This window comes from Neolamprologus brichardi, chromosome 16 (assembly GCF_056152115.1).
Source record: "Neolamprologus brichardi isolate AB-2024 chromosome 16, ASM5615211v1, whole genome shotgun sequence".
NCBI classification, from domain to species: domain Eukaryota; kingdom Metazoa; phylum Chordata; class Actinopteri; order Cichliformes; family Cichlidae; genus Neolamprologus; species Neolamprologus brichardi.
The window spans coordinates 5,816,591-5,844,295 of record NC_142119.1 but is presented as its reverse complement, the minus strand read 5'-3'; the positions used below and the strand labels follow the sequence as shown (position 1 = coordinate 5,844,295).

Genomic DNA, 27,705 nt, shown 5'->3' with positions numbered 1-27,705 from the left:
CGCTGAAACAGCACTGCACTTTTCCAAAGACTGAAATGTCAAGCCAAGGATACAGGAAAGCCTTGGTAGGAAGCACATTTGTTATGAACCCAGGAGGGTAAGCTGTTGAAACTATTTCTTAAGAAAGAGGGGAAAATATCTGGAAAATCTCAGGAGTTCACGATGAATCATCTTGGGTCCATCTGAAGACAGAAAAACTGAAAAACATGAAGGGAAAGCAGACACACAATTGCTTCAGACATCTGCGCTGAACGTGGAAACACAGGAGAAAGTGCAACAGAGGTGTGAATAATTTAATCATTTCTCAGTGATCAGTTCCTTCAGTAGATGTTAATATTTAGGAATGGAACATTCTGACCCATTTAAAGTGTTTTCCTGTTTCTGTGCTTTTCTCTGAATTCAAAGAAATGCAGAGTGAAAGTGTATATTTTTTAGGATGGATCTTAATGGATATAAAAGAGTTTTGAGAGCTGACGTTAATGCGGGCTTGGGAAGCATTAACATGCTGTTGCCTTTCTGCTTTAAAAGGTAAAGGCACCATAGTGGAGCCATAACAATTAAAAGCAGCTCATTAATCCAAACTATGACAGTGGAAAACTGCATGGTGGCTATTTGTGGCAGTGCAGCATGGTCTCATTCTGTCTAGGTCTGAGTTATCTGATGTTTTTTTAACTTTGCAATTGTCTTCTCTGCTTTCAGTAGACCATTTAACAAGTGAAGCAGAGACACAGCCTGAGATAAAATGCAAGGATTACCCAGGAACTCGACTGTAGATCAAACTGCCTTTGCGACAATATGAAGTCTGCTGAGCTTCAAGCACAGACTTATTTGTTTAACAAAAATATATCAACTCTCTCAACAATTAAAAAAAAGGGGTATTTAATGTAGATCATTTGATATGTTCAATATTATTATCAAAGTACTAAAAAACAACCTTTTTATTATTAGCATATATAACTGATCAGATTAAAATATCCCATCAATTAATATTTGAGTAAATTCAATTTCTCTGGAAAAATTCTCAACAGCATGAGACCCTGGTCAGCTATAGTACACTGCCACCTAGTGGCCAAAAATGCCACAAACCGTGACATGAAATCCTAGACACACTCACTGGCCATTTAATTAGTTACACTTTGTTAGTACTGGTTTGGAAACTCTTTTTCCCTTCAGAGCTGTTTTTAATTCATCGTGGCATAGATTCAACAAGGTGCTGAAGATTTTGTTGCATGTTGAGATAACAGCATCACAGAGCTGCTGCAGATTTGCATCCATGGTGAAAATTACCTGTTCCCCCACATCCCAATGGTGCTGTATTGGACTGAGATCAAGAATCTAAATTGATGATCTCAGCTTTGATGGTGCATCATTACACCACCACCAGTACCATGAACCTTTGATACAAAGCAGGATGCTTTATTTTGTTTACATCAAATTTTTTAATATCTGTGATTTTAGCACACGTAAATAATACTAAATAATCAACACTATGTTTTCTAGTGATTCTCACTGAGTTCTTTTGCTCTGATGTAATATTCACTTTCAAATTAAAAGTCACAACAACAACACAGATCAACACTGCCTAATCAACTTCTTGTGGAACAATACCATCATAAACAGTTCTAAATAAGCATTATCACTGTGTTTTTAATGAGTAGTTTAATTACATATTAAGTGTTGCATGAAAGTGAGAAAGACTGAAGATGACTTTCTTTTCCTTTACTTTGGTTTTAATGAGCACCAAAAGCATTTAAATAATTCAGTTCTGGCCACTGAGCAGTCATGTGTGGAAGATGCTGAGACGTCAGGCACCACGTTAGAGTTCGCTGTGCAGCAGGACTTTGGCTTTCTTCATGTTGTTGGCCACTGTGGACAAAGAGGGGACAAATAAGAGCAAGGCCTGCAGTGCTCTTACATGAGTGAAGTAGTTCAGAAATGAAACCTAAACCTAAGCTGCAGGTTTAGGTTTCCTACTAAACCTAAACCTGCAGCTACTTTTCCTTTACTACACATTTAATGGCTTCAACTTCTTATCCATCCATTCGCTTCTGCTTATCCTTTTCAGGGTGCTTCAACTTCTTATTTTAAATATATTTTTTCTAACGGGGTTTGTTTCAGAGATGGCAGATTCACTTTGTGCTTTTTAAATATATCTTGTTTTAAGGTTTGTACAGTTACAGGCAGGGCATCACGGTGGCGTTGTTAGCACTGTTACCTCATAGCAACAAGGTCATGAGTTCAACTCCTTCGCTTGGCCGGGGTCTTTCTGTGTGCAGTTTACATGTTCACACTAGGTACAGTCCAAAGGGTTAACTGGTGATTCTAAATTGCTCACAGGTGTGAGTGTGAAAGGTTGTCTGTGTCTCTGTGTTAGCCCTGCAACCTGTCCAGGATGTACCCAGCTGGGATACGCTCTAGCCAACTCTTGTTGTGTTTAGATTTTAAATATATTAAAGACAAATGTCCCTGCGACCAATAATCACAAGGTTTGGACCTAGAATAGCTCCATGAATGATTTACAGTAACATAACAGTAATCAGCAAAGACATAATGAATGCTGGTGCTTTAAGCGTGTTAATTGTGCTTTTAGTTTCCAGTGACAAAGCCAAGATTTGGAAGAAACAGTGTCACATTCCTCACTTGCCTTCTCTTTTCCTCGTAAAAAATTGACTCTTTGTCCTTGCACTGCATTCGCAAACCTCCCACTTCTTTGGCTACTAGTGCTACAAGTCTGCTAAAGTTTCTCACTAACATCCACATGGAGCTCAAAATTCTTTCTGTCAGAACAATCTCATAAAAAAAAAACTTAGTCATTTCTGTCAAAATATTGAGGAAGGGATAGGGTTCAAGCTGTGGGGGATTAGTGTGTCTGCAGTCTGCTGACAGGTGAGCTGTGCAAACTGTCATTAGAGAGAGTGAACAGTCACTCACGGTCCTGGATGTTACTCGCTGTGTAGGTGTAGAGGTGGTTGCTGTACTTTCCAGTAATGTCTGTGCGCACAGTCAAGGTTGGATCTGTAGAAAAACCACACACATGAACAGCTCAGGAAAGTAATCAGTATTACGTGACAGCTGATGTGCATTTTGTAAACTGAATGTGTTTCTGTAAAATTCTTTATCTAGAAAAATGAGTGAGGAAGCAAAAAGAACATTGGGACTACCCAAACCATTAGATCAGGCAGGGTTATGCATACTTTTGTTACATCTAGACTGGACATCTGTAGACTCCAGTTAGTCAGTCATCTCTTGCTCATTTACAATTACTTTGAAATGCTGCAGCCAGATTACTGAAGGGACAAGAAGCAGAAGTACTCCAGTGTTAGTGTTAGTGGCCTTTCACTGGCTCACTGTTCATTAGAGACTCCACCATGAAGGGGCGCTGTTTGTATTTAACGCCTGGTTTAAATGGTTTTATTCTGTGCTATGCATGTATCTCTGTTCAACCTCAGACAAGGAAAGTAAACAGTCTGTTCTTCTATATTGAAATTATATTAATAATGTAAGAATTTACCAACAAAGAGGATTCTGGGAACATAGTAACCGTCAGGTGCCAGATTCTTGTCCGAAGTCTCTTCCTGTGTATAACAATATAGTATTTATTGCACATTATTTTAATAATAAAATAATTATATATATATATATTTTCTGCATATGTAACATATCTTTAATTACCACCACGTTGAGCATGATGAAATCCTCTTTTGCCATTTTCTGGATAGTCTTATCTGCAACAAATGCCTTCTTCAGGTCTGTTGAAATACTTTGGTTTAGTATTATATTTAGACTGGCTTTCAAATAATTATGAATGAATTATGAATGATATGATCTGGAAATATTAATAAATGTATTCTGCCTATATGTAACTTTGCATATGGTGGGCAGCACGGTGGTTAGCACTGTTGCCGCACAGCAAGAAGGTCCTGAGTTCAATTCCACCATCAGGTCTTTCTGTGTGGAGTTTGCATGTTCTCCCCGTGTTTGCGTGGGTTCCCTCCGGGTACTCTGGCTTCCTCCCACCGTCCAAAGACATGCAGCTTGTGGGGATAGGTTAATTGGATAATCCAAATTGTCACTAGGTGTGAATGTGCAAATGAATGTGAGTGCGAATGGTTGTCTGTCCCTGTGTGTTAGCCCTGCGACAGACTGGCGACCTGTCCAGGGTGTACCCCGCCTCTCGCCCTATGACAGCTGGGATAGCGCCCCCCGCGACCCTGAAAAGGAGAAGCGGAAGCGAATGGATGGATGGTATTCTGCCTATTAAATGTCAGAAGGAGGTAAAGCCTGTTAAGTTAGTACAGACTGCATTTATAAAATTGCCAAACAAGTCTGGCAGGTTGGACCTTTAGAATATCTGTGTTTAGGATTCACGTAAGGGAATACACAACACACTATAAATATATGAATCCTGTCTTGTTAAAATGAGGACACATTACTAATAAAAAATATATGCAACTTGCTGCAATCAAACAAAATGCTTCAGTGTTCTGAGACTTTCAGCGGGAGGATGCAGAATGGGCTGCTTTTGGTCCACCCTAGCAAAACTCAAAATTTAGAGCCAGACTTCACTCTGTAGGTGGTCTTCATTGTTTATGGGTTAAGAAATGCCAGTGGAGACTTCCACTGAGCTTATTTCACAAAACCAGCTGAGTGATTTATGAACATAACTCTCACATACTTCACTGCCTGCTTTGTGGGTATTACAGAATGCACCCATTGTGTTCCCCATGAAAACAAACAAGCCCAAGTCTGAGTGAGAAAGACAGCGCAGGAGGTGCAAGCCTATATTTTTTAATATATACGCATACTTAATAAACCAAAGTAGCAGCAGTACCTTTACTGTGTGGGCAGTTGTCTTTATGATGAATGACCATGAGAGGTTTCTGACTGTGAGAACAAAACCACGGAGAAAGAACTCAGTACATTCCACAACACAATAAACACAGTGAAGGGTGTGAAGGCAGTCTTACACAACCCAATGCCTTAGAAAGCAAAGTCCCCATGCTGGATTTACAGACAAATGAAGATTAAAGTAATAATGTGTTTCCCTTATGGAAAAGTAATGGAGCGTCATTCCAACGCAGAAAGACACAACAAAGGAACAGACTTATCCAAACAAAATAAACTGACATCCAGGACCTTTACCCGAGGTTTAGAGTCCTACCTCTTGGCCATTTTTGCTAGGCCGTCTTCATAATTTTGGGCCCAGTTAATACCACCTCCCCATCCTGCAGGCAGGAAATAAAAATACAGAGGTCAATAACACTGCTGCATGTTCCCAGTACATTAACTATGTCCCCAAACAAGCAAAGTTCTGACTTTATTGTGTCTGACAGCTATAAATGATCTTATGAAAAGGTTTATAGGACATTAACTGGAGCTGTGAATATTGACAAAAGTAGATTTGCCCACCTCTTGACAAGGACTGACTCTTCACTTTCTTTTTAGCTTTTTGTTCCCCAGCACTGGCACAGAGGCCAATGAGCAAAGCAAGCAAGACCCAGCGAAGCATTGTTCCTTGTCCTTTCAGAGAGCTGCTGTGAAAGTTGGCAAATGAGTTCCAAGGAAATTCAGTGACATTTATATTTAAATACAAAACACAAATCAGTTTTAGCCTGACTCACATTTGACAGATATCTAGAGCTGCACTGACTCACCAAACACACCTAACTAGGATTTACAAGGCGGTATGCAGAGTAACAATGAAGCCAAAGGAGCAAGCAAGCAAGAATTCATTAATGGTTCACCTGAGACCATGTAAATAAAATAGTTTATAAGCTGTAATTCTACACATAGTTACCACACTTGTATTTGTAATCAGGAAAATATCAATTCCGAAATAATGTGAAAAAGTGTAATTTGAAATAATTATAATTAAAATTCCTTCATTTACAAATCATTTTCAAACTTTTAGTGAGGCATCTCACTAAAAGCTAGCTTTGAAAGGAATCATAATACTTTTTTTTAAAGTAAATGAAGGTATTCAGGTAGCAGGTAAATCTCTTACCTCGTCAATATGAAGCAACAAGCATCTGCTCTGACGCTCCTATGTGCGCTCTCTATTTTCAGATTTTCTTTTCTATCGAACTTGTCAAACAGGTATATCATAATAGGTTTAAAAAAAACAAAACAAGCACGCACTGCCTTATTAAAAACAATTGTGCTGTGTAATGGGATTACACCAGCAGATAGGGAAGCTAGCATTAATTTGGCTATTATCCCTTCTGTAAGTTTAAAAACATATATATCCTTTATGGGCTTTTATATGAAACTTCAGTCTATGGATTAAGAATAAATAAATAACTCAATAACTTTTTATTTGAATTCGAATTTCGTTCTCTTAAAAGGTGCCCGCTCCATGCCCGAATAAAGACAGGGATGTATGGCCCATTTTAATTTTTTTTCCTGGCCATTGTCTCCAAAACTTATGGGGCAGGCAGCGGAGTATTTTTTCTAAAGCGAATTAATTTCTGTTGTTGTAAATACTGATACCGGAACTCGGTAAATACTTCTTTACGCCTCTGCAATCCCGAGTACTGTATCTTTGTAGTCTGGCTTCCAAAACTTACAGTTGATGAATGGCCTGTTTTATTTTGTATGCATATTGAATGCTTTTATCTAGTTGCTTCTCTTTTCAACCACGCTTTTCTGTTTTGGCGGAAATAATAAAGAATTTTCCATCTATCTACTTTGTCTAGCCACTTATCTAGCCGATTGTTAGTTGTTGCTATGGACACAAAGACCGCTTGGCAACGGTAAGCCCTTGGCGCAGGCGCAGTCCTCTTAAATGATGCACTGTGGGATTGCAAGACATTGACATAGCAACCAGGCGACAGAGTCACTAAGTTTTTCACTCCTAGTTAGTTTCGTGTATTTTTTCTTGGTTAAAAGTACTTAGCTTGGCTTTTTATTTACTACCATGAATGCGGCAGTGGTGAAAAAGACCCAGGACACGTTGGGCAAAGTGATAAAGAAGCCGCCGCTCACCGAGAAACTGCTAAGCAAGCCTCCTTTTCGATACCTGCACGATATCTTCAGTGAGGTGAGACTCAGCTGCTGACATTACACTCGAGAAAGCAAGCTGGGCTTTATTTAAGGGGCGCGACACTCTTCTCAGAAGCCTAGCAAAGCCTAATGCCACTTCTAAGTTAAAAACACAGACACGGGAGCTAGTTAGCCGGCTAATGCATAAAAGTTAGCATGAAGCTAACAAAGTAAGTTCGCGAATATTACGGAACATTTTGTAAGCTCCGATTTCTGCGGCTCCAGATTGTCAGTAACACTAATCCCGATAGTCAAGGGGTGCATTAGCAATTCATTTAAATGACAGGTTGCGCTTTAGTTAATATGGTGGGTTAGCAAGTGAGCTAGCTGTTTCAGCAGCGTCGTCTTGTTGCTAGGCACGACCTGAGCGCACACACGAATCAACAAACCGTTTTTCCCCGCTGTTGGCTTAAAGGAGGGCACCTGCCAGTTAGGATGAACCTGTGCTATGTTCCTTGAATCCGTCACGTTGAGAACACAGATGCTGATCAGCTTATGATTACAGCTAAAAACAAGCACAGGCTGTGCTATAATTGGTGTTTCTTTGATTTCCCTTCATTTATTTAAGGCTACTTGCAAGGCATGCATATATGATGAAGTTATAGCCGATGTCTTTCTGGGGTTTGCCAGGAAGATCTGTCTTCTTTGGCCTAGAGTAAAACACTCTCAGATGAAGAGAAGTGCATATACAGATCAAGGTCAGTTACATACTCTCACAGGTATTTTATGTGCATTAGACAAGCAATTGTACCACGTGAGAGTTTTCTGGTTCAGAATGGGTCTAGGTTGTGATTACACCTGGCACTTCTGACACAGAAAGTAGAAAGCATTTTATTGTCCTGACTCCCTATGTGCTCTTTTCTGTTCTCTTTCCTGTGCCCCTCCCTGAGCGTGCTTCTGTTGGAGGATTTCTGTTAAAAGGGAGTTAAAGAAAGAAAGAAAAGATTGATGAGTCTAATGTGTAAACAAAAGAGGCAAAAGAGAACCTTTCTCAGTTTTTACTTTTTTGGGTTAAGAATCAGAAATGACAGGACAATATATGAATGTATTCTAATGTTGTCTGTGGCCACCCTTCCAAAGATCCATTCTGAGTAAGTACAACTGCTGCGATAGTATCATGGTTCTTTAAACACACACACATACACACACAGGAAACACTGCATCATCTCCACGGCCTGTTGTCAGCGCCCTGTTGTTAGTACACTGCTGATCTTTATGATCAAACTTGTTTTGCTCACTTGCGGCTTTTCTTTTTCAGCATTTTATATGCACAGTTGACTCCTTTTACATAAGGTGTCAAGCAGAGTAAAATCTGTTACACTCTTCTCAACAGAGGTGCCAACTCATTCTCACCTGTTCAGCAGTCTTATATTTCACTCCAGGTTCATGCATATTTGATAAAGGGAAGAGTGTCAGCATGTTGGACTCCCCTCCTCTGACTAGGAATATGTCTGAATATGACTGTAGGGCATAAATTCCTAAAGCTATAAAGTTTTTTTTTTTGTGGTTGTTGTGTTACTTTAATGTTTAGGTTAATGCTCAGCAAAAATTGTTTGTTTTTTTTAGCCCATAGGTGAAAAGCACTGTTCCTGCACATACATACAAACAGACTTCGGAGTGAACTTCTCGATGTACAGAAGCTAAAAATGGCATATCGTTGTAGTTTCATGTCTGTTTAAAACGACCCTTTTTCAACCATTTTCAGGTCATCAGGACTACTGGTTTTATGAAAGGCCTGTATGAAGAAAACGAAATGAAGTCAGACAGTGTAAAGGTACGTCTGTTTGATGGCTATGCTTAATAATATCACTAATTACAGTCTTTCCTTTGATTTGATTTTAATTGACTCTTTAATGCAATGGTGTTATGACCTAAGAAGCAGCCTTGCTCAATTATTTAGTCACCCAGGCATTACACAGGTAGGTGTGTGTGTGTGTGTGTGTGTGTGTGTGTGTGTGTGTGTGTGTGTGTGTGTGTGTGTGTGTGTGTGTGTGGGGGGGGGGGGGTCAAACACCTTAAAAGAAAACAAAAATGTAAAGTTTTGGTAAAAGCTCATTCAGACATTGCTCCCAGTTGTGAAATGCTTAATCATAAGGCGCAGGCTGATATTGTTACTGTCATCTTTTAAAGACTTGCCTATCACTCCTTTTCTCTACTTTTTAATGTCAGCTATGTATTTTATTAATTGCTTTGAATAGAGATTTCATAAAGGCATTAACACTGAAAAGCTCACCCTATTAGATGCGACACAGAAGGGCCAGGTGGTTGCACCAGACACACGTCCTTATGTTATGCAGTTGGCAGCCTTCTCAAATGCAGCAGGCTGATGGACCAGAGGGGCTGTTTAGCTGGGTTATTAGTCTAGAGTAAGGTCTGTTTTATTAACATCCAAGAATTAAATCAAAGGAGTGTTTTTGTCTGTTCCTCCATTATGAAAGATGGTCCTTGTTAAAAATCCAGGTGTTCCATTTCGCCCTTTGTCTGCCTTATTAAAAACAAGACTGATTGGCCCTTTGAGGTTCAGGATTTGAAAGCTAACAATTATACTCTACAAATGGCACAGTCACATTTAGAATGTGTGGCAGACTTAAGATTCACACCCTGCAAAGTAAATTGTACTTACTGTAATGTGAGTAGCATTATGAAGAAAATAGTGGTGTCAGAGTTAAAGGGTGGACACAAATGGTGATTGTGGGCCAATTATCGTTTATTTGCATGCTATTTTATACTGGACTCAACTAAGATGCTCATCTAAGGCAGAAGTAACTTCAGCTAATCTCTGCAAAGATCCACATTTCTCAGATTGTTTAATCATCCTAAACTGTGTCCGAAAATGAATCTCGTTGGAGTTGCCTCCTGTGCACTGTCACCCTTTTTCTTTCTAGGATAAGGACTCAAAAATAGCCTTCCTTCAGAAAGCGATTGACGTTGTGATGCTGGTCAGTGGCGAGCCCCTGGCAGCAAAGCCAGCCCGCATTGTAGCCGGCCACGAACCAGAGAAAACCAACGAGCTGCTGCAGGCCATCGCCAAGTGCTGCCTCAACAAGGTCTGTCTTTTTAGATTACACACTCATGCTGAAAAGCTAAATTAAGTACGCACTCTTATTTCACTAATTTATCCATTTTTCATGTTGTCTCTGTTATATCTGAGACACAAATAAAACTAGCTCTCCATTAAAAGGAAAATGAAGTATGTGTTATTTTTCACATCCAGATATTGCTCGATTGGGAAAACTGTCTGGCTGCCTCAGGGAGAAATTGAAAGTATTTAATTGAACCCTGGAGATTGAGTGTAAACAGATGAGCAGATGCCTGGGGTTGTTGCTCCCTCTTAAATGTATGTATGTGGTTACAATTGCAGTAGTAATGGTATTTAATGGCAGCAAACAAATTAAGAACAACAACAACAACAAAAAGTAAAGCGAATTCCCACAAGCCTGACATTTTAATGAATAGTGAAGAACTGTTAAATGGGCTGTTTTTCCTGAATTGTGTTTATTTTTATTTTTTCCCCTTCAACCGGAATCTTAGAGTTTTCAGATTTAAGGTTCAATCCAATCATAAAGTTTCTCCTTTTCAGGGACACTTTGGAACGTAGATGTTGTTTAAAGCTGTTCAGTGAGTTTTACTGTATCACATTGTCTGATCCTCCTGTACATTTAACTGCAGATGTCCAGTGATGACGCAGTGAAGCGAGTGCTTAAAGGAGAAAAAGTGGACATTAAAACCAAAGCCAGTACCTCTAGGTCCCAGGACAAGGAGAATAGGGAGGGACGGGAACATCATGTGGATAGAGAGGTGAGTCTTCAACCCATTAAATGCCATCCATTAAATAATCTAACACTTTCAGACATATTAATGTTTCTTCAGATGTTCTCAGAATGCATATTTTAACGTTCACACCAAAATACTGCAAATAATTTTTTTGTAGCACACCTCAGACACTGTTTTATATCTACATTTTTCAATAGGATTTAAAAAATGATTAGGCCTACTGTGAACTGCATGATGTATAACTGTTAATATATTATTTCAGGAGAAGAAGAAGATCACAGAGCGCAGCAGCAGCCGGGACCAGAAAGACCCAGACCAGCCCAAAGAACAGGAGAGCCGACGCAGAGATGGAGAGAAAGAGCACCATCGTGACAGAGAGCGCTCGGAAAAACACCATCGCAGCGAACAGGACCGCCATGCAAAAGACCGTGACAAGGACAAGAGTCGAGACCGGGAACGAGACAAAGACAAAGGACGAGTCAGGGACAGAGACAGAGAGAGAGATCGAGACAGGGAAAAGGACAAAGAGAGAGACAGAGAAAAGACAAGAGAGCGAGATTCTCACAGAGAGAGAGACAAGGAAAAACGAAGAGATCGAGACAGAGAAAAAGAAAGAGAACGACACAAAGATGGGGATGAGAGGAAGAGAAGTGGAGAGAGCGAAAACAGCAAGGTATGTTTGCATCAAGGACAGCACACGTTTCCCTTTTTCAGTCACCGTTTCAGCTTATCTCCCACTTGAATACCTGTTAACAGGTGCATGTATAGCACATGTTAAATATACAGCGTGTGACTGAACAAATACATGAAAAACAACAGAATGTAGTTCTTACAGTGTTTGTGTGTGCATTCAGGTCCGAATATCAGAGGAACAGCAAAAACCATCCCCTGAAGAGCGCATTAAAACAGCCAAACCTGCACCAGCGGTAAGTTCTGTATTTTCAGATATCTGACAAATCAAATCATTTCTGAGTTTCACAGACATTAATGACAGAGAGGTGCAGTGGTTTCATTTGCTTACGCTTGAATTATTAATCCTGACACATCACACGGGCTCATGAACTATTCTAATTTCTTTTCTGATTTTTTTTGCCTCTTATTCTTGCAAGGAACCAAATCCAGCTGAAGAGGTATTACTGCAGACGATTTAGGTTTTGAATGTAGTGGGTGGCTAGCTGCGTGGTTAAAGACTACTTCAGGCTGTAGTGTGGCAGATGGTGTTCCCTCACTCAGTGTGTAACTGATACATGTGATGATTGTGTGACTTGTATTCTTTGTCTTCACAGCTCACAGAAGCAGCTGAGAACCAGGTAAAAACTCACTGAAAAAGGTCTCAGTGGGATTTCTTCGTTTCAGATCCACTACCAGTACAGTTACAAACCTTTTAATATTACTGTGTTTAAATACCTCCTGGGCTGTGTTAGAGGAAGTGAGTTCCCTGCGTTTCTGTTGTTTAGCTGGAGAATAAATGTTTGAATGTCTGAGTTTCGTATTCCTCCTCTAACACATCACAAGATGATGTCTTGGTGTGGCAGTGTGTTTGTACTGTCGCGTGTTGTTCATCCATCCATCCATCCATCTTCATCCGCTTTATCCGGGGCCGGGTCGCGGGGGCAGCAGCCTAAGCAAAGAGGCCCAGACCTCCCTCTCCCCAGCCACTTCCTCCAGCTCATCCGGGGGAACACCAAGGCGTTCCCAGGCCAGCCGAGAGATATAATCTCTCCAGCGTGTCCTGGGTCTGCCCCGGGGCCTCCTCCCGGTGGGACATGCCTGGAACACCTCACCCAGGAGGCGCCCAGGGGGCATCCTTACCAGATGCCCAAACCACCTCAGTTGGCTCCTTTCGATGTGGAGCAGCAGCGGCTCTACTCTGAGCCCCTCCCGGATGGCCGAACTTCTCACCCTATCTCTAAGGGAGATGCCAGCCACCCTTCGGAGGAAGCTCATTTCCGCCGCTTGTATCCGCGATCTCGTCCTTTCGGTCACTACCCACAGCTCGTGGCCATAGGTGAGGGTAGGGACGTAGATCGACCGGTAAATTGAGAGCTTCGCTTTTACACTCAGCTCCCTCTTCACCACGACGGACCGGTGCAGCGTCTGCATTACTGCAGCTGCAGCCCCAATCCGTCTGTCGATCTCCGGCTCCCTTCTCCCATCACTCGCGAACAAGACCCCGAGATACTTGAACTCCTCCACTTGGGGCAGGACCTCATCCCCGACCCGGAGTGGGCACTCCACCCTTTTCCGGCTGAGAACCATGGCCTCAGATTTGGAGGTGCTGATCCTCATTCCCGCTGCTTCACACTCGGCTGCGAACCGCTCCAGTGCGAGCTGGAGGCCCTCACCCGATGAAGCCAACAGAACCACATCATCCGCAAAGATCAGAGATGAGATCCTGAGGCCACCAAAGCGAAAGCCCTCCGCCACTTGGCTGCGCCTAGAAATCCTGTCCATAAAAATTATGAACAGAACCGGTGACAAAGGGCAGCCCTGGCGGAGCCCATCACCCACCGGGAACGAGTCCGACTTATTGCCGGCAATGCGAACCAAGCTCTTGCAACGGTTGTATAGGGATCGAATGGCCCGTAGCAATGGGCCAGACACCCCATACTCCCGCAACACCTCCCACAGGACACCCCGAGGGACACGGTCGAATGCCTTCTCCAAGTCCACAAAACACATGTAGACTAGTTGGGCAAACTCCCATGCACCCTCAAGTATCCTCGAGAGGATGAAGAGCTGGTCCAGTGTTCCGCGACCAGGACAAAAACCGCATTGTTCCTCCTGCATCAGAGGTTCGACTAGCGGACGAACTCTCCTTTCCAGCACCCTGGCATAGACTTTCCCGGGGAGGCTGAGGAGTGTGATCCCCCTGTAGTTGGAACACACCCTCCGGTCCCCCTTCTTAAAGATGGGGACCACCACCCCGGTCTGCCAATCCACGGGTACTGCCCCTGATCTCCACGCAACATTGCAGAGGCGTGTCAGCCAGGACAGCCCTACAACGTCCAGAGCCTTCAGGAACTCGGGGCGGACCTCATCAACACCAGGGGCTCTGCCACCAAGGGAGTTGTTTAACTGCCTCAGTGACCTCGCCCCCAGAAATTGGCGGGTCATTCCCCTCATCCCCAGACTCTGCTTCCTCCTTGGAAGACGCGTCAGTGGGATTGAGGAGGTCCTCGAAGTATTCCTTCCACCGCCTGACAATTTTCTCAGTCGACGTCAGCAGCGCTCCGCCAGCACTATACACAGTGCAGGTAGAGCACCGCTTTCCCCTCCTGAGACGCCTGACAGTTTGCCAGAACCTCTTCGAGGCAGTCCGAAAGTCTTTTTCCATGGCCTCTCCAAACTCCTCCCACACCCGAGTTTTTGCTTCAGCCACTGCCCGAGCCGCATTCCGCTTGGCCTGTCGATACCTGTCGGCTGCCTCCGGAGTCCCACAGGCTAACCAAGCCCGATAGGACTCCTTCTTCAGCCTGGTGGCTCCCTTCACCTCTGGTGTCCACCATTTGGTTCGGGGATTACCACCACGGCAGGCACCAACCACCTTGCGGCCGCAGCTCAATGCAGCAGCTTCGGCAATGGAGGCGCTGAACATGGTCCATTCGGACTCAATGTCCCCCGCCTCCCTCGGAATGCTGTTGAAGCTCTGCCGGAGGTGTGCGTTGAAGATCTCGCGGACTGGGGCCTCTGCTAGTCGTTCCCAGCACACCCTCACTACGCGTTTAGGTGCACCAGGTCTGTCCAGCGTCCTCCCCCGCCACCTGATCCAACTCACCACCAGGTGGTGATCAGTTGACAGCTCAGCCCCTCTCTTTACCCGAGTGTCCAGAACATATGGTCGCAGGTCTGGTGATACGATTACAAAATCGATCATCGACCTACGGCCTAGAGCGTCCTGGTGCCCCGTGCACTTATGGACACTCTTATGTTCGAACAAGGTGTTCGTTATGGCCAAACTGTGATTAGCACAGAAGTCCAATAACAAAGCACCGCTCGGGTTCAGATCAGGGAGGCCGTTCCTCCCAATCACGCCCCTCCAGGTCTCGCTGTCGTTACCCACGTGAGCATTGAAGTCTCCCAGCAGGACAACAGAGTCTCCAGGTGGAGCACCTTCCAGCACCCCCCCCAGGGACTCTAAGAAGGCTGGGTACTCCGAACTGCCACTCGGCGCATAAGCGCAGATGACAGTCAGGACCCGTTCCCCGACCCTAAGGCGCAGGGAACAAACCCTCTCGTCCACCGGGAAAAACCCCAACGTACCGGCAGCAAGCCGAGGGGATATTAGAATACCCACCCCAGCCCGCCGCCTCTCACCAGGGGCAACTCCAGACTGAGACAGAGTCCAGCCCCTCTCCAGGAGACTGGTTCCAGAGCCCAAGCCGTGCGTAGAGGTGAGCCCGACTATATCTAGCCGGTACCTCTCAACCTCACGCACTAACTCAGGCTCCTTCCCCACCAGAGAGGTGACATTCCATGTCCCTATTGCCAGTCTTGGCAGCCGGGGGTCAGTCCGCCAGGGCCTCCGCTCCTGGCCGCCACCCGGCACACAATGCACCCGACCCCTATGGCGCCTCCTGCGGGTGGTGGGCCAGCGGGAGGATGGGCCCATGTCTCCTCTTCGGGCTGTGCCCGGCCGGGCCCATGGACTAAGGCCCGGCCACCAGACGCTCGCCCTCGGGCACCCTCCCCGGGCCTGGCTCCAGGGCGGGGCCCCGGTAACCCTATCCCGGGCAGGGTAAACTGTTCCCTCGGTGTTTTTTTCATAGGGGTCTTCTGAATCGCTCTTTGTCTGGTCCCTCACCCAGGACCAATTTGCCATGGGAGACCCTACCAGGGGGCAAAAGCCCCCAGACAACATAGCCCCTGGGATCCCTGGGACACACAAACCCCTCCACCACGATAAGGTTGCGATTCACGGAGGAGTCGCGTGTTGTTCAGTTCAGTGTAAAGCAGGGTTCACAGCTGGTTGACAAACATGATAAATTCTCAGTTGTCTGCATTTCTAGCTTTGCTTTGTTCTTACTAATCTTTCCTACATCTCCCTCGATATTGTTGCGGTCTGTTAGGGTGAGATATAACCTTAATGCTTCTGCAGTTATTATATTAAATGTCTGGTTTTGAAACTTTTGCACCTCGATGCAGCCTCTTTTGTTTTTCAGGAGGGACGCAGCCCTTTTTTCTGTGTTATGTTAAAATGTCACTAGATGGCAAAGATTTCAGTTTTCAGATAAAATAATTAATTATAGTTACATCTGTGTGTGCTTGTCTTCAGTCATTCATTTTTTTTCTTTTTTGTTTTTTCCTTTAACACAGTCTAAGAGTCCAGTGAGAATACCTCGGCCTGCATCTGCCAAGGGGCAGCGGCGAAGACCCAAAATGGGAGATCAAGGTGACACCCGGCACCCCCTCCTTCAGCTTTATTTATCAACAGCAAGAATATATATTTAATAAAAATGTGGCAGAAAAACTTTTTAGTTTGATAGTTTTCTTTTTACGCTTCAATAGTAAAGTAACTTGCTCATTCGCCTTGCTGGTAAATGGGGTGGGGGGTGGGGGGGCACTTATAGTAGGTTTAATAATTATCCATCCATCCATTCGCTTCCACTTATCCGGGATTGCATTGTTGTGTAAGTAATACATTTTTTTTATTTGTTTCCCTGCAGAAGAATCTGACAGTGAAGGCGGTGAGTGCTTGCTCTCTTTTATGAGTTCATTTAAAGAAAACCAAAGTTTATGAGTTTAAAAAGAAGTCAACATAAAAGGTTAACTCAGATACTGATTGAACATTAATTGTGTGCATAAATCAATCGAATTACTCTCACAGTAACACCTTTAATAAACCTTAGCAGATACATTAACTACCTCTGTGGTGACAGTAGAAGGTGTGAAATAACTTGATATTCCGGTCTGAGTAACAAAGTGAGCCAGTGACTGAATGACTCACTTACTGTTTAACAACGATAATTTTTTTTTTTGTTGTTAAAACCTCTGAACAAGTCGTTCAGGTTTGTTTGTGAAGGTCAATATTAAATACAGTGTTTTAATGGGACCCAACCCAAACTCACCTGCAAGCAAATGAATAGGAGCCACACCTGTGGGAAAGATAACAGCAGGACAAATAGCTCCATGAAGCAATTGTGGTTTATAGAAATTTCAGTCAGTCTTCACATTTCAGCAGAACTACGGTAAAAATGCATTTTTCTAATCGCAAGCCAGCAAGTTATCTGTCTGTGGAAGCTTTGACAATGAGATTTTAAAGCCGCGTCCTGTGTGCTGTACCACCTGCACCAGGCAGTCTTCTGCCCTCTTTTGCACCTGTTTTGCTTCTGACTGCACTCTGTTTGAAAGAGAGGTGTAGTTTAGTTTGGTGTGGTCAGAAATCACGAGAGCCTCACCCAGCAATGGTGTCAAAGGAGCTTGAAGTACACATCAGTGCATCCAGGTGAGCGTTTAAGCCACTGGAGATCTGAAAGAATAAGAGCTGTAGTTGGTGCTAAATAAGTCTTTAAATCATATCAAAGATTTTGGGAGTTTTATAATAGAGCACAAAGCTAGCTCAGGAACATTGGTGCATATTTGGTCATGCAGTGTTTTATGATGAGTCAGAATACAAAATGTTGTTATGGGAGGGATTCCTGTTATGTTATGCAAAGCGAATTATTATCTGTTATTTTTCTTTAGCAGATGGAGATGTTCATTTATCCCAGAGACCTGTTCCTCAAGAAAATGGAGAAGTTGGAGGATCGTCAGGGTCATCTGACATGGCTTCCAGGTCTTTAAAGTTAACAGTGTCACTAATGAGCCACTGTGCATGGTCACATGCAGAAAAATGCTACTCGAGTTACATGTTTTAGTACTGAAGTGGATTTTGTGTTTGTCATAAAACACACACATAGAGAAAGTTGTATTGATTGAGCGGTAGTTACACACATGAATACTTTCAGGAAGTTTTATGACATGTAATTTCAGAGTTGCAGTTTAGTGTATGGTAACCAGTTAATATTTTAACATACCATTAGCGAGGTGAGATTTCTGGACATTAGCCTTATTTGTCGATGTTCGGGAGGTCCGAGAAAAAAGAACAGAAGTAATTTGAGAGAAATGCTTCTGAGGTGCTTCATCACAGTGTACTGAGGAAAAAGTCACTCTGTGGCTGTTTTAGGGTTGGAACTTCTTTAGGACACATGCCTGAAGATCCTGTGGGATGAAACATTGCTTTTGCGTGTTTTAGGAATTAAATGATGAAATTAGAGTCAAATATTGTCCGGGCTTTTTCCTCACCTAAAAATGTTTGCTCTTTTTTTCTAATGTTTGTCCACACTTTGGGCCTATTTCCTCACCACAGGGGAACCATGAAGTGTTTAGGATGTCCACTCTACCAGCATGCCTTATCTTATATGTGCCAATCATTGTGTTGCTGGCACTTGAAGGTGCTGGTACTGAGCTCTACATGATATGACCATATCATGCAATGTTATGCGCAACTTTACAGTTTGGATTATAAGGAGAGGAAACGATTTGATTGGTTGGTGGAACAGCTGTGGTGCAGCAGCATCTGTTGCTGTTCTCAGTTTTGTTTATAAAAAATGAAATGTAAAGCTGTCTTTTACATTATGGTTGATTTTTTTTTTTTTTTTTTCCCTCCATTCTTCAACAGTAGACAAATAGCACGGCCCAGCAGTGCTCGCCCAGCACCTCCTCGAGTCAAGAGACAGGAAAGCTACACTGATGCGAGCCCGGCTGAGAGGTGACTTCATCATTCATATTCATTAATATTTCTTATGTTCAGATTATGCTGTGTGACATCATTCTTTGCCTAGTTTAGTTCCTACTAGATGTTGAGCCCGTCTAAATGGTTTTTGAACAGTAGAGCAGTGCAGCAAGTCTAACCAGTCACACAGCAGTCAAGCAAGGCAACATGAATCTCTCCTCTTCGTGCTCCTGCCTTTTAAATCTTCTTTAGAATGAGTCTGTCTCTTTGTTCGTCTCTAAGGCTCTCTAGTGCCAAGCCCTCGGCACCCGTCATCATGGATGGAAAAAAGATCGCGGAGGAAGATGAGGATGATGATGAACAGTTTCTTGTGGAGGAGGCAGTCCCTCCACCCTCAGGTGCTCCTCAAGTGGAGGTGGTGAGTGACTTGAATGGTAACTTTTTCATAGAAAAATCTAAGCAAGGAGTAGTTACTATATGTTCTGTTATTCTTATCTATTACAGGAACCTACCCAAGAACTAGACAAAGATGAGAAACACGGTACAGAGCTACATTTAAAATATATATATGTGTGTGTGTGTGTGTGTGTGTGTGTGTGTTTTTAATTCCAGCAGTGCCTCATTTTCTTCTGAATCTCCTGAAATTATTTTTCTCTAACTGTAGGTGGCCTCGTGAAAAAGATCCTTGAGACCAAAAAAGACTACGAGTCGTCCCTGGTGTCCCTGAAATCTAAAGAACAGGTACAGACCGTGTAGAAGTATTTCGCTTTTGTCCACTAGAGGGCAATATTAGCCTGGCTCTTGCCGAAAAACTAGTCTCACCAAAAACCTGGGTTGAACCTTTCCGCCATCTCTCTCAGTCATTCTTTCTGGAAAGCTTGCTCCTTGGGAACACGTTCTTACCACACCGAAAAAACACAGCGCAACCCTGGTTATTATCAAAAGAAAGATATAAACAAGTGAAGTGGGGAGGTGTAATTGCACTGCCTCGAAACCACAAAAATGTTCCCCATCAGTGAAGCTGAAGGGCTAATAACCAAACAAGCAAGTATGGGCCTTAAAGGACCACACACACAATTAACACACTCATCAAGATGTCTGGAGCAAAATGAGCTTGTTTTCTTGGGTTGCCCACTATCTCAAGTTACATACTGCTTTATTTTGTTAAAAGCATCTACAATCCTTGGAACAGGCTTTTTTTAGCTTGTGCCCTCTACTTTTTACACGTCTTTATACATATACATGTTTTTTGATGTGTGTTTTTGTTTTTTGGGGACTGGTGGGTTTCGCACACAGAGCGTGCGGTTTTATCATTTTTTTTGTTTTGTTTGTTTGTTTGTTTTTCTATTTTCTCCTCTTTGACTTTTAGACTTCATAATATACACGATTGACCAGTTTTCTCAAGGTGACATGCTCACGTTCGACATTTCCCCACAGTCAGCCTTTGTATTAGCCAGCGAGAGACTTCCATCAATATTTGGAGTATCAGACAGTGTGAAGCTTGCAGTTTGGTCTGTAGTCCGTGGCGTGAGGTGGTGTATGCTGTCTGCTTTGGGTGGTCCACTTCACTGAAGCTGACCACCCTGACTCTGATGGATGCACTGTTTTGGCGTGTAACTCATGCAAAAACACCCTGCTGATCTATCTCTTCCTAACTGTGACTTCAGGCATCATCCCTCATAACTCACACCTGCAGGAATGTTTTGGCCCAGCTTTTAACAAACCTTACTGTTGTGCGAGCATGCACATGTGCAAACAGAAACTCACAGAGGAAACATTCAGAATAGCCGGCTCTTTGAGTAACGTGAGCGCACGCTTGCAGAGATTATTCTAATTTTCTTAATGTAGCCTCCTCAGATTTCAGGCCCTCCAGTCTGTTATGCTCGACTCTCCTGTGTGATCTGCAGTCGAATGTTCGCCCCTCTGCCGCTATTGGCCTTTCCTCGTCAGCTGTATAAAGAACTATAATGACTTCCTTCCTGACATGAAGGGGCGGAGAGGTCAGCTTAGTAGATTTTTTTTCTTTTATTGTAATCACAGTAAAATGCGCAGGCACAAAAATGTAAATATTGAGTTTCATTGGTGTGTGCAGTTTGAAATTACTGCTGCTGCAAGTGGTATTATTTTAATAGCAGTATTTAAAAACAGTGTCTGAGTAAGTTGCAAGACACACTGGTTTAGCATCAGGCTCAGTACACACATCCTGGCCTTTTTGTATATTTGAAGTCTTTATTCTGTCCCACTTTGTTAGTCCTAATTTAATTGTGTTCTTTCTCTGCTGATGTAAATAAAGGGAACACTTAAACAGCCAAGTGATTGTATTTTGCCGTGTCCCAGCGCTGTGTGCGTGTCTTTGCTGTATATTTTTGGGGATGACCTTCCTCATGACCTCTTGGTGGCCTTGTATATTATTCCGAGATAGTTCTCTTTTTATTTAGACAGAATCCGCTCCTTGCAACAGCTGCGTTTTCATAAGAATTTTTGTGTACTTTTTTTCCTCCATTAAATTAGCCTTGATGAAGGTTTGTAGTGTATAAATAAACCCCGTGGCATACAAATGGATGGCTGTTGAGTGAGAGTCACGGAGCAGGAGGGCCAGAATACTCTCTGCAGAATTGTCAAGAAAATAAATACTCGGCTCTCCAGACCTCTGTGTCTTCATAAACATGGAGCGTTTTTTGTGGAAACATGAGGAAATGACCCTGTGGCATTCCATTAGTCACATTACTTTTTTAGAGGTCATATTGACAGGTTTTGGTCAGGTTTATGAGTAACCTACCTGAAGGCAGCTGAAAATTGTTTTCTGGCTTGAACTCCACCTTGATGATATATTTAATACCTTCAAAGCCGTCGCTCCATGAGAACCTCTTAAAGATTATGAAGCTTTTTTAAAGCTCAGTTTCCATTTTCCTGTTGCTGCAGTACAGCCAGCGGTCCCCTGGAAGTTTCCTCTCACTTCACCTGACACCCCAGGGGTTTGCTCCTCGATGTCTCCCCAGTGGGCCACAATGACCTTCTAACAACATCCTGTGACCTCATTTTTTTCCCCTCCTTACTTCACTGACTTCAAACTATTTTTATGATCTAGCAAGACTTCTGAATAAACTTTTAGGAAAACTAACCCTAAATCTCATTCTGTGATTACGCTTCCTGGCTCACCTCTCGGGTTTTTTACAGGAAAACAGCTGACATCTGCTGTGACGGTAATAACCAGGTTTGCCCTCTCTTCTAAGGAAGCTGATGTTACGCCATCAGTGACACAGCTCACGTCTAAATCATTGTTTTCCCAGTTAATCAGACCCTAAAGATTGCTGTGCCACTGACAGGCTCCATGTTTTCAAGCCATTTTTCATGTCAGAGGATTCTTTGAAGAATGTTTTTCTCCGACGCCAGAAAATCCCCACAAGCGCTCCATAAATCACATTTTTTGCATGCATTTCCTAATTAAGCTCATTAGGCATGTGATGACTGAGTGAATTTTACTTTGTATTGTACCTCACCATGTCATAATCAAGTGTTTGGAGATTTTCGGGTCTGCCGTCCCAACTTAAGAAGGAGGTTTTTAAATGTAATGAATGCAGCTCCACGGGACAGAGAAAAGGTTTAAACCTTCGAAAAACCTCCTAAAACCTCTTTGTTTTGAGTCCACAGCCACTTCTTTGGCATCAGCCAAAGGTCGTGTCTTCCTTTTGCATCGTGCTTTTATCGCCGTCTAAGATAATGGGAAAACCTGCCCCTTTCCTCCTCTCTCGCCCCTGCGCCTCTGCGGTCACCTTGTCTAAATATTGTTCTGTGATCTGGGTGAGAAGAAGGAAAACTAGGAGCACACAGGTCTCGCAGACACCGACGGAGACCTCCATAAAGCTTGATTTATATCTACATGGACAGAGTGCGCACGTACAAGGGGTCATGTTTTCATGCCAAGTTTTTTATTTTCCAACAGAGAAGAAGTGGTGGGGGTGTGGAGGTAGCATGGGGATGGCAAACAGAATGAAGCCATGGGTCCTGTCTGGGCTGTGCAGACCAAACCGCAGCCAGGCAGGCCGAATGAACCATAGAGTATTTGTCTAGCTGCAGGGTTCATGGTGCGCAGTGGAAAGCCACCCACCTTGTTGGGGGGACCAGCAGGCCAAGGCATTTCAGCCCTCACACTCTTGCGCTACCACAAAGGAACAGCAGAGCGAGGTCGACAGAAGTGTGTGCTTTCCCTCTGCAGAGAAATGGTGGCAAACAATAATGTTTGATGTCATTTCTGCTGTGTGGTCTCGTCTAGTCGAGCTGCTTTTCAGAATTGTAATTAGTGAGGCGATTGGTTTGTTTTAAGAGGTGGCTTGATAAGGCAAAAACTACAGTGCCAGCTACGCCAACCATATGTGCTCCACTGCTCAGTTGGGGGCGTGACAGTCGGTGTGTTTGAATGAGGAAGCTGTCATTTAGTTTGCACTGTGCTGCAACTATGAATTCCTCTGCCTCGTGAAGGCAGGTGCTGCCATTTGTGAAGCCAAATAGCATAATTTGGGCCAAGCTTGAAAGGAGGCATAAGTGTAGGAGTTGTTACTTAATACTTTAGTAAAATAACCCCACTGCCACAGCCTGTTACTAAAATAAACAGGACTTAAAGACCAAGTTTGCTGGTGGGGGTTGTTCACTGTATGCTTCGTCTGATCCTCTGGTTGGTGTTTGTAAGTGTGTGTGTGTGTGTGTGTGTGTGTGTGTGTGTCTGTGTGTGTGTGTGTGTGTGTGTCTGTGTGTGTGTGTGTGTGTGTGTCTGTAAGGTTGCAGTTTGCAGTGCTTTCAAATTACGCACACACATTCAGGCCTCGCGAATCCCAGCTGAGCAAACATCCTTGGGTTTGCTCCTTACCAAGGGAGGTCCCTCCCTGATACCTTCCCCTCCTTTTCTCCATCAAGGGTCTGAATGTAATTGGGATAGAGCGACCCCCACCCCCCCACCGCCCACTTTAGCCGCACACTATACACTGGAAGCCTTCAGCAGCCAGTCAGCTCCGTCCTCCTACTTTAACCAACACAATTCAGCAGCACCTTTGATCTTTATATATACAGCTAGGTTGGTAGAATTCCCGCCTAACATTTTTAGCCTTGAAATCCCAAACCACTAAATGCAGCCCTGCTCTGGTTCTGGATATTTGAGACTTTGCTGAAAAAGGTGGAATTCCTAAAGAGGGTTTATTGTGTATTGGTCTGGGGACACACAAGTGATTTGTGTCTGTTTTGAAACATTGCTGAGTGGGAAACCGTCCCACGTCATCAGCTTGCGTGTGCTTAGAATCTGATGTTTGCAAGTTTTGAATTCAATGTTTTTAATCCACCCGACCTCACCTGTCGTACCACCTTCCCTTTCAGAATTTGGTGTCTGAAGCAGCGCAGAAAAAGGAGCGGGATATGGTGACAAAAGAGATCGAACGGCTGCGCTCATCCATTCAGCTGGTGTGCCGTAGTTCCCTACCTTTAGGCAAGATCATGGACTACATCCAGGAGGACATGGATGCCATGCAGGCTGAACTGCTTTCCTGGCGGCGGGAAAACAAGGAGCACGCACAGGCCTTGCTGCAGGAGCAAAGGTTCGGTCACCGAATAATCAACACACTTTTTAATCTTTGTGCTGTGTTTCCAACACCAGATCTCACACACACAAACACACACATATACACTTTTGTGATTCTAGCTATACTCTTTTTGTACTCTTACAGTCAAAAAAAAGAAAGACGACTATCAGTACTTCACAAGCGGCTAAGTCATCTACTTTCATACACACAATTATTGTATCCCTTCTTTGTGTGTGCGTGCTGCAGAGCGACAGATCGGGCAGTGGAGCCTCTTAAAGCTGAGCTAGCTGAGCTGGAGCAGCTGATTAAGGACCAGCAGGACAAGATTTGTGCTGTACGGTCCAACATACTGAAGAATGAAGAGAAGATCCAGAAAATGGTGACTGGAATCAAGGTCTCCTCCAGAACCTGAACAAGAAACAAGATGCACAAGAAAACCCCCAAAAACGCACTGAATATTCAGGTGGGAGTGCGTTCTCATTCAGAATAATGGTAAGGCCAGTTTTCTTGGAGGTGTTGTGGAATTACGGGAACACTTTTAGGTTTTCAGACCAGGACCCAATGATGGACCCAAATATATTCCTACTCCACTTTAAGATATTGGTACGTGAAAGGGCCGCTCGACGGTTTAGAGGTCTGAAACTGTTCCCAAAAAACTAGATGATGGATTGGAAAAAGTAGATGATGCTGGAGACATAGCAGCTGAAAACTGACAGATGAATGAATAAATAAAATGCATCTTTATGATCTGCACACTAACGTAACCCAATCTTTGGCCCTTCTTTTGAAATGGTGCCTTCATGCATTGAGCCAGTGCACAGCTCACAACTTGAACATTACAGCAGAAAGCTGCACATTCATCCACTGGACCAAATTTTAAATGTTTCCTCGTTCATTTAATCACCGAGTTTTTGAGGGCGTGGTGCACTCGGCATGTTATTCTTGTGAGCACTTGATATTTGACATGCAGTTTGACCAGAGTAGTGAGCAGACCCGTAACAGTAATTAAACATACTCACGGCACATCCAGCTGATTGAAACCAGGAGGAACGTTTAGATAGAACGTTTACATTTTCTACAAAACAATCGGACGCTCGTGGAGAGGCCTGGAGTGGAGCTGATGACAACGTGTGTTACATGAATGTAGTGTCTTGGCATGAATTTGTCCAGTAACATTTTCCAACCTTTTAACATTTCATTGACATTTACAGTTTTGATAAACCAATTTTTTTTTACGGTGTTAAATCGAAAAGAAAAAGAAGACAGCTCTGAAATTTTCTCTACATCAGTTTCACACATTTTATTCAACCGTCTGTGAGAACTGTCACAGTCAGCTCCGACACGAAACAGGCTTTACTCTGCCAGCTCACTAGTGCAAAGTCTGTGTAATGTCTGATGTCCCCCTGTGAGAAAAGTAGATGTGAGCGGTGATTTCTAAGTGAGTCAGTGAGTGTCACGCATCCTGCCTCCTGCACGCTTTAACCAGAGCAAAGCTTCATCTGACCCAAACTGTGAGCTCACAGTCGTGTGTGTGCTGCATGTGGGAGAGGACACCACCGGCAATATCTCGAGTCTTCGTTCTTTAGCTGTTATCCGAAGGTCATGAGTGGAAACTGCTTGCCCTACTTTAAAAACACTCTTCCACTTTTGAGGCACTGCTGCACTTTGATTAGAGCGTTTTTAGAAAAAAGCTTTTTGCAATAAGCAATGTTCTCACTCTGTCGTATTTCTAACTCTTTTATAAATACACTAAGCTTGTATACTTTAAAGGAAAAAAGCAGTGAGCATGCAGGGTCGCCACCATCTCGTACTGTCGTACTGCCAAACTGATAGGAAGTTTTGTAAGCTTTCTCTATACATTGAAAAATATGAATTCATATTTTACTAGCTTCCTTTGCAACTTGTAAGAAATGCTTTGCACTAATCTGAACATTGCTGGACTTGTAGTAAGTTGGATAGTAGAGATGAGAGACTGAAACTAAATCCTGCCTCAGTTTCCCTGAAAATGTTGGTATTGAAAAGGTGAAAACAAAAATACAAACTTTGCGTGGCTGCTGAGTGAAAGTGCGGTAACCACACACACACAGAAAGTAATTTACAGTAATTTTACAGTTTTTCAGACTTGTACACAGCTTGTTATTCTGGTTGGTTCTGCTGCACTTTTTCTTCCCAGAAAACACAATTACACAGAAAATGGAAAATAGCACTTCCTGTGAAATGTAGGTGATTTTGATGAATGGAATCCATTACACCTTTTCTCCATCATAACCACTAAATGCAGTTTTTACAAAACTAGATGCTTTATTTCACATGCGAATGTGGCGACTTGTACACTGCACAGTGACTCCCTTTCTCGCAAATATTTACACCACCTAAATATTTATTTTCTGCCCAGACTAGGATTTCTGCCTGCCTTACCAAACCTGTGGGTTAGCAAACTTGTGGCCGACACAACATGTGGGCTGGGAGTCATTGGTGGAAAAATTAGGCTTGAAAGGGGAAAAATCTAATGTGGCTGTCTTTTAAAAACGTGGCACTCTACATTTTAACTTATCAGGCAAAATACACTGTAGTTTGACTTATCTCCATATTTATATCAGTATTATAAAAATAATACATTGGAAAACTTACAGGAAATGTTAGCGTTCTGAAAAATGTCATTTCAAAAATCTCATCTGGAAAAGTGGGAACCCGCATGCTCATTCATTATATTAAAAGGCTTTTTATCGTGTACACTATAAACTGTACATTATGTATATGTGGAGACTGTATCATAGTTCAAATAATTATATAATTTTGTAGTGGAGTGAAATAAATGGTTACATTGCAATAAAGAATTGTCTCATTTTTGTGTGTTTTTGTATGAAGTTTGAAGATGTTAGCTTGGTCTAGATTATTCCAGAATAACATTGGTATGATTTTTTTTCTCATTTGAGTTTATTTAGATGTATTTTTTTTTAAAGATATTTGATACTCACACTCTTATGTGTGAAAGACTCGTCCAGCAGACCATCCAGTGACACCGTAGCAGCAACTTTCTACGGCAGCGCTGTTACAGACATCTTTGTAAGATGTCCTTTAGCATCACTTTCACAGCAGCTGAGCCTTTGTTTTGCAACCTGGAGATTTAGCTGAAGCTCCTTTTGCAGAAAGACTTCAGCACATGGCGCTAAAGAAGGCAAGCCTCAGTTGTGCGTGTCTGTTTAACGATGCAGTGCAGGACACAACAAAGTGACTCAAGACATGGCTGTCAGACAAATTCAGAGCATTTTTCTCTGAATTTATACAAAGCTTAGAAGCTGTTTTGCTTTTGAGTTTCACTAATCTTGAAGACAAATGAAAATAAAATCACTTTTGCGACTTTAATCTGTGGATAAAATACACAAGTATCCTGTTTTAATTAAATTATAATTTAAAATGATTGTGTGTGTGAGAACTAACCTGAGTATTTTGGCAGATTTTGTGTTATTACTGACCACCATGACTAACCCTATGAAACTAGCTGAAGTGCACTTTTTTAACCATGAGCAGGTTTCCATGTTCAGTGATGGCAGTCTGTAAACAGTCCGTCCTCCTATGGGGCCACATGGCTCTGCTGACCTGTCCATT

The 27,705-nt window shown here is 43.0% G+C and overlaps 2 protein-coding genes across 9 annotated transcripts; one reads left to right on the top strand and one right to left on the bottom strand.

Moving 5' to 3' along the window:
* Positions 1 to 1,708: 1,708 nt before the first annotated feature.
* agr1 (anterior gradient 1) lies at positions 1,709 to 6,762 on the bottom strand. 3 transcript variants are annotated; one of them, XM_035909039.2, is made up of 9 exons: positions 6,567 to 6,759; positions 6,005 to 6,084; positions 5,410 to 5,534; positions 5,162 to 5,225; positions 4,832 to 4,884; positions 3,673 to 3,749; positions 3,512 to 3,575; positions 2,932 to 3,015; positions 1,709 to 1,866 (listed from the first exon to the last, which is right to left on the bottom strand). In XM_035909039.2, the coding sequence occupies exons 3-9, from the start codon at positions 5,507 to 5,509 to the stop codon at positions 1,817 to 1,819; spliced, it is 492 nt and encodes a 163-aa protein (XP_035764932.2). In that variant the 5' UTR covers positions 5,510 to 5,534; positions 6,005 to 6,084; positions 6,567 to 6,759; the 3' UTR covers positions 1,709 to 1,816. The 3 variants fall into 3 exon arrangements, with proteins under 3 accessions (XP_035764932.2, XP_006793747.2, XP_006793746.2); XM_006793684.3 differs by having other exon boundaries at positions 5,410 to 5,531; positions 6,005 to 6,762; XM_006793683.3 differs by having other exon boundaries at positions 6,005 to 6,761.
* On the top strand, positions 6,722 to 26,925 carry ift54 (intraflagellar transport 54). Of its 6 annotated transcripts, none has more exons than XM_087830206.1 (17): positions 6,722 to 7,039; positions 8,747 to 8,815; positions 9,927 to 10,088; positions 10,711 to 10,839; positions 11,078 to 11,488; positions 11,670 to 11,741; positions 11,925 to 11,945; positions 12,102 to 12,125; positions 16,132 to 16,207; positions 16,485 to 16,502; positions 17,503 to 17,590; positions 18,476 to 18,565; positions 18,812 to 18,947; positions 19,034 to 19,070; positions 19,194 to 19,270; positions 23,894 to 24,111; positions 24,343 to 26,925. In XM_087830206.1, exons 1-17 carry the CDS (start codon positions 6,917 to 6,919, stop codon positions 24,506 to 24,508), a joined length of 1,917 nt encoding a protein of 638 aa, XP_087686332.1. In that variant the 5' UTR covers positions 6,722 to 6,916; the 3' UTR covers positions 24,509 to 26,925. The 6 variants fall into 6 exon arrangements, with proteins under 6 accessions (XP_087686332.1, XP_087686331.1, XP_087686330.1 ...); XM_087830205.1 differs by having other exon boundaries at positions 17,500 to 17,590; XM_087830204.1 differs by having other exon boundaries at positions 6,723 to 7,039; positions 16,482 to 16,502.
* Positions 26,926 to 27,705: the final 780 nt, after the last annotated feature.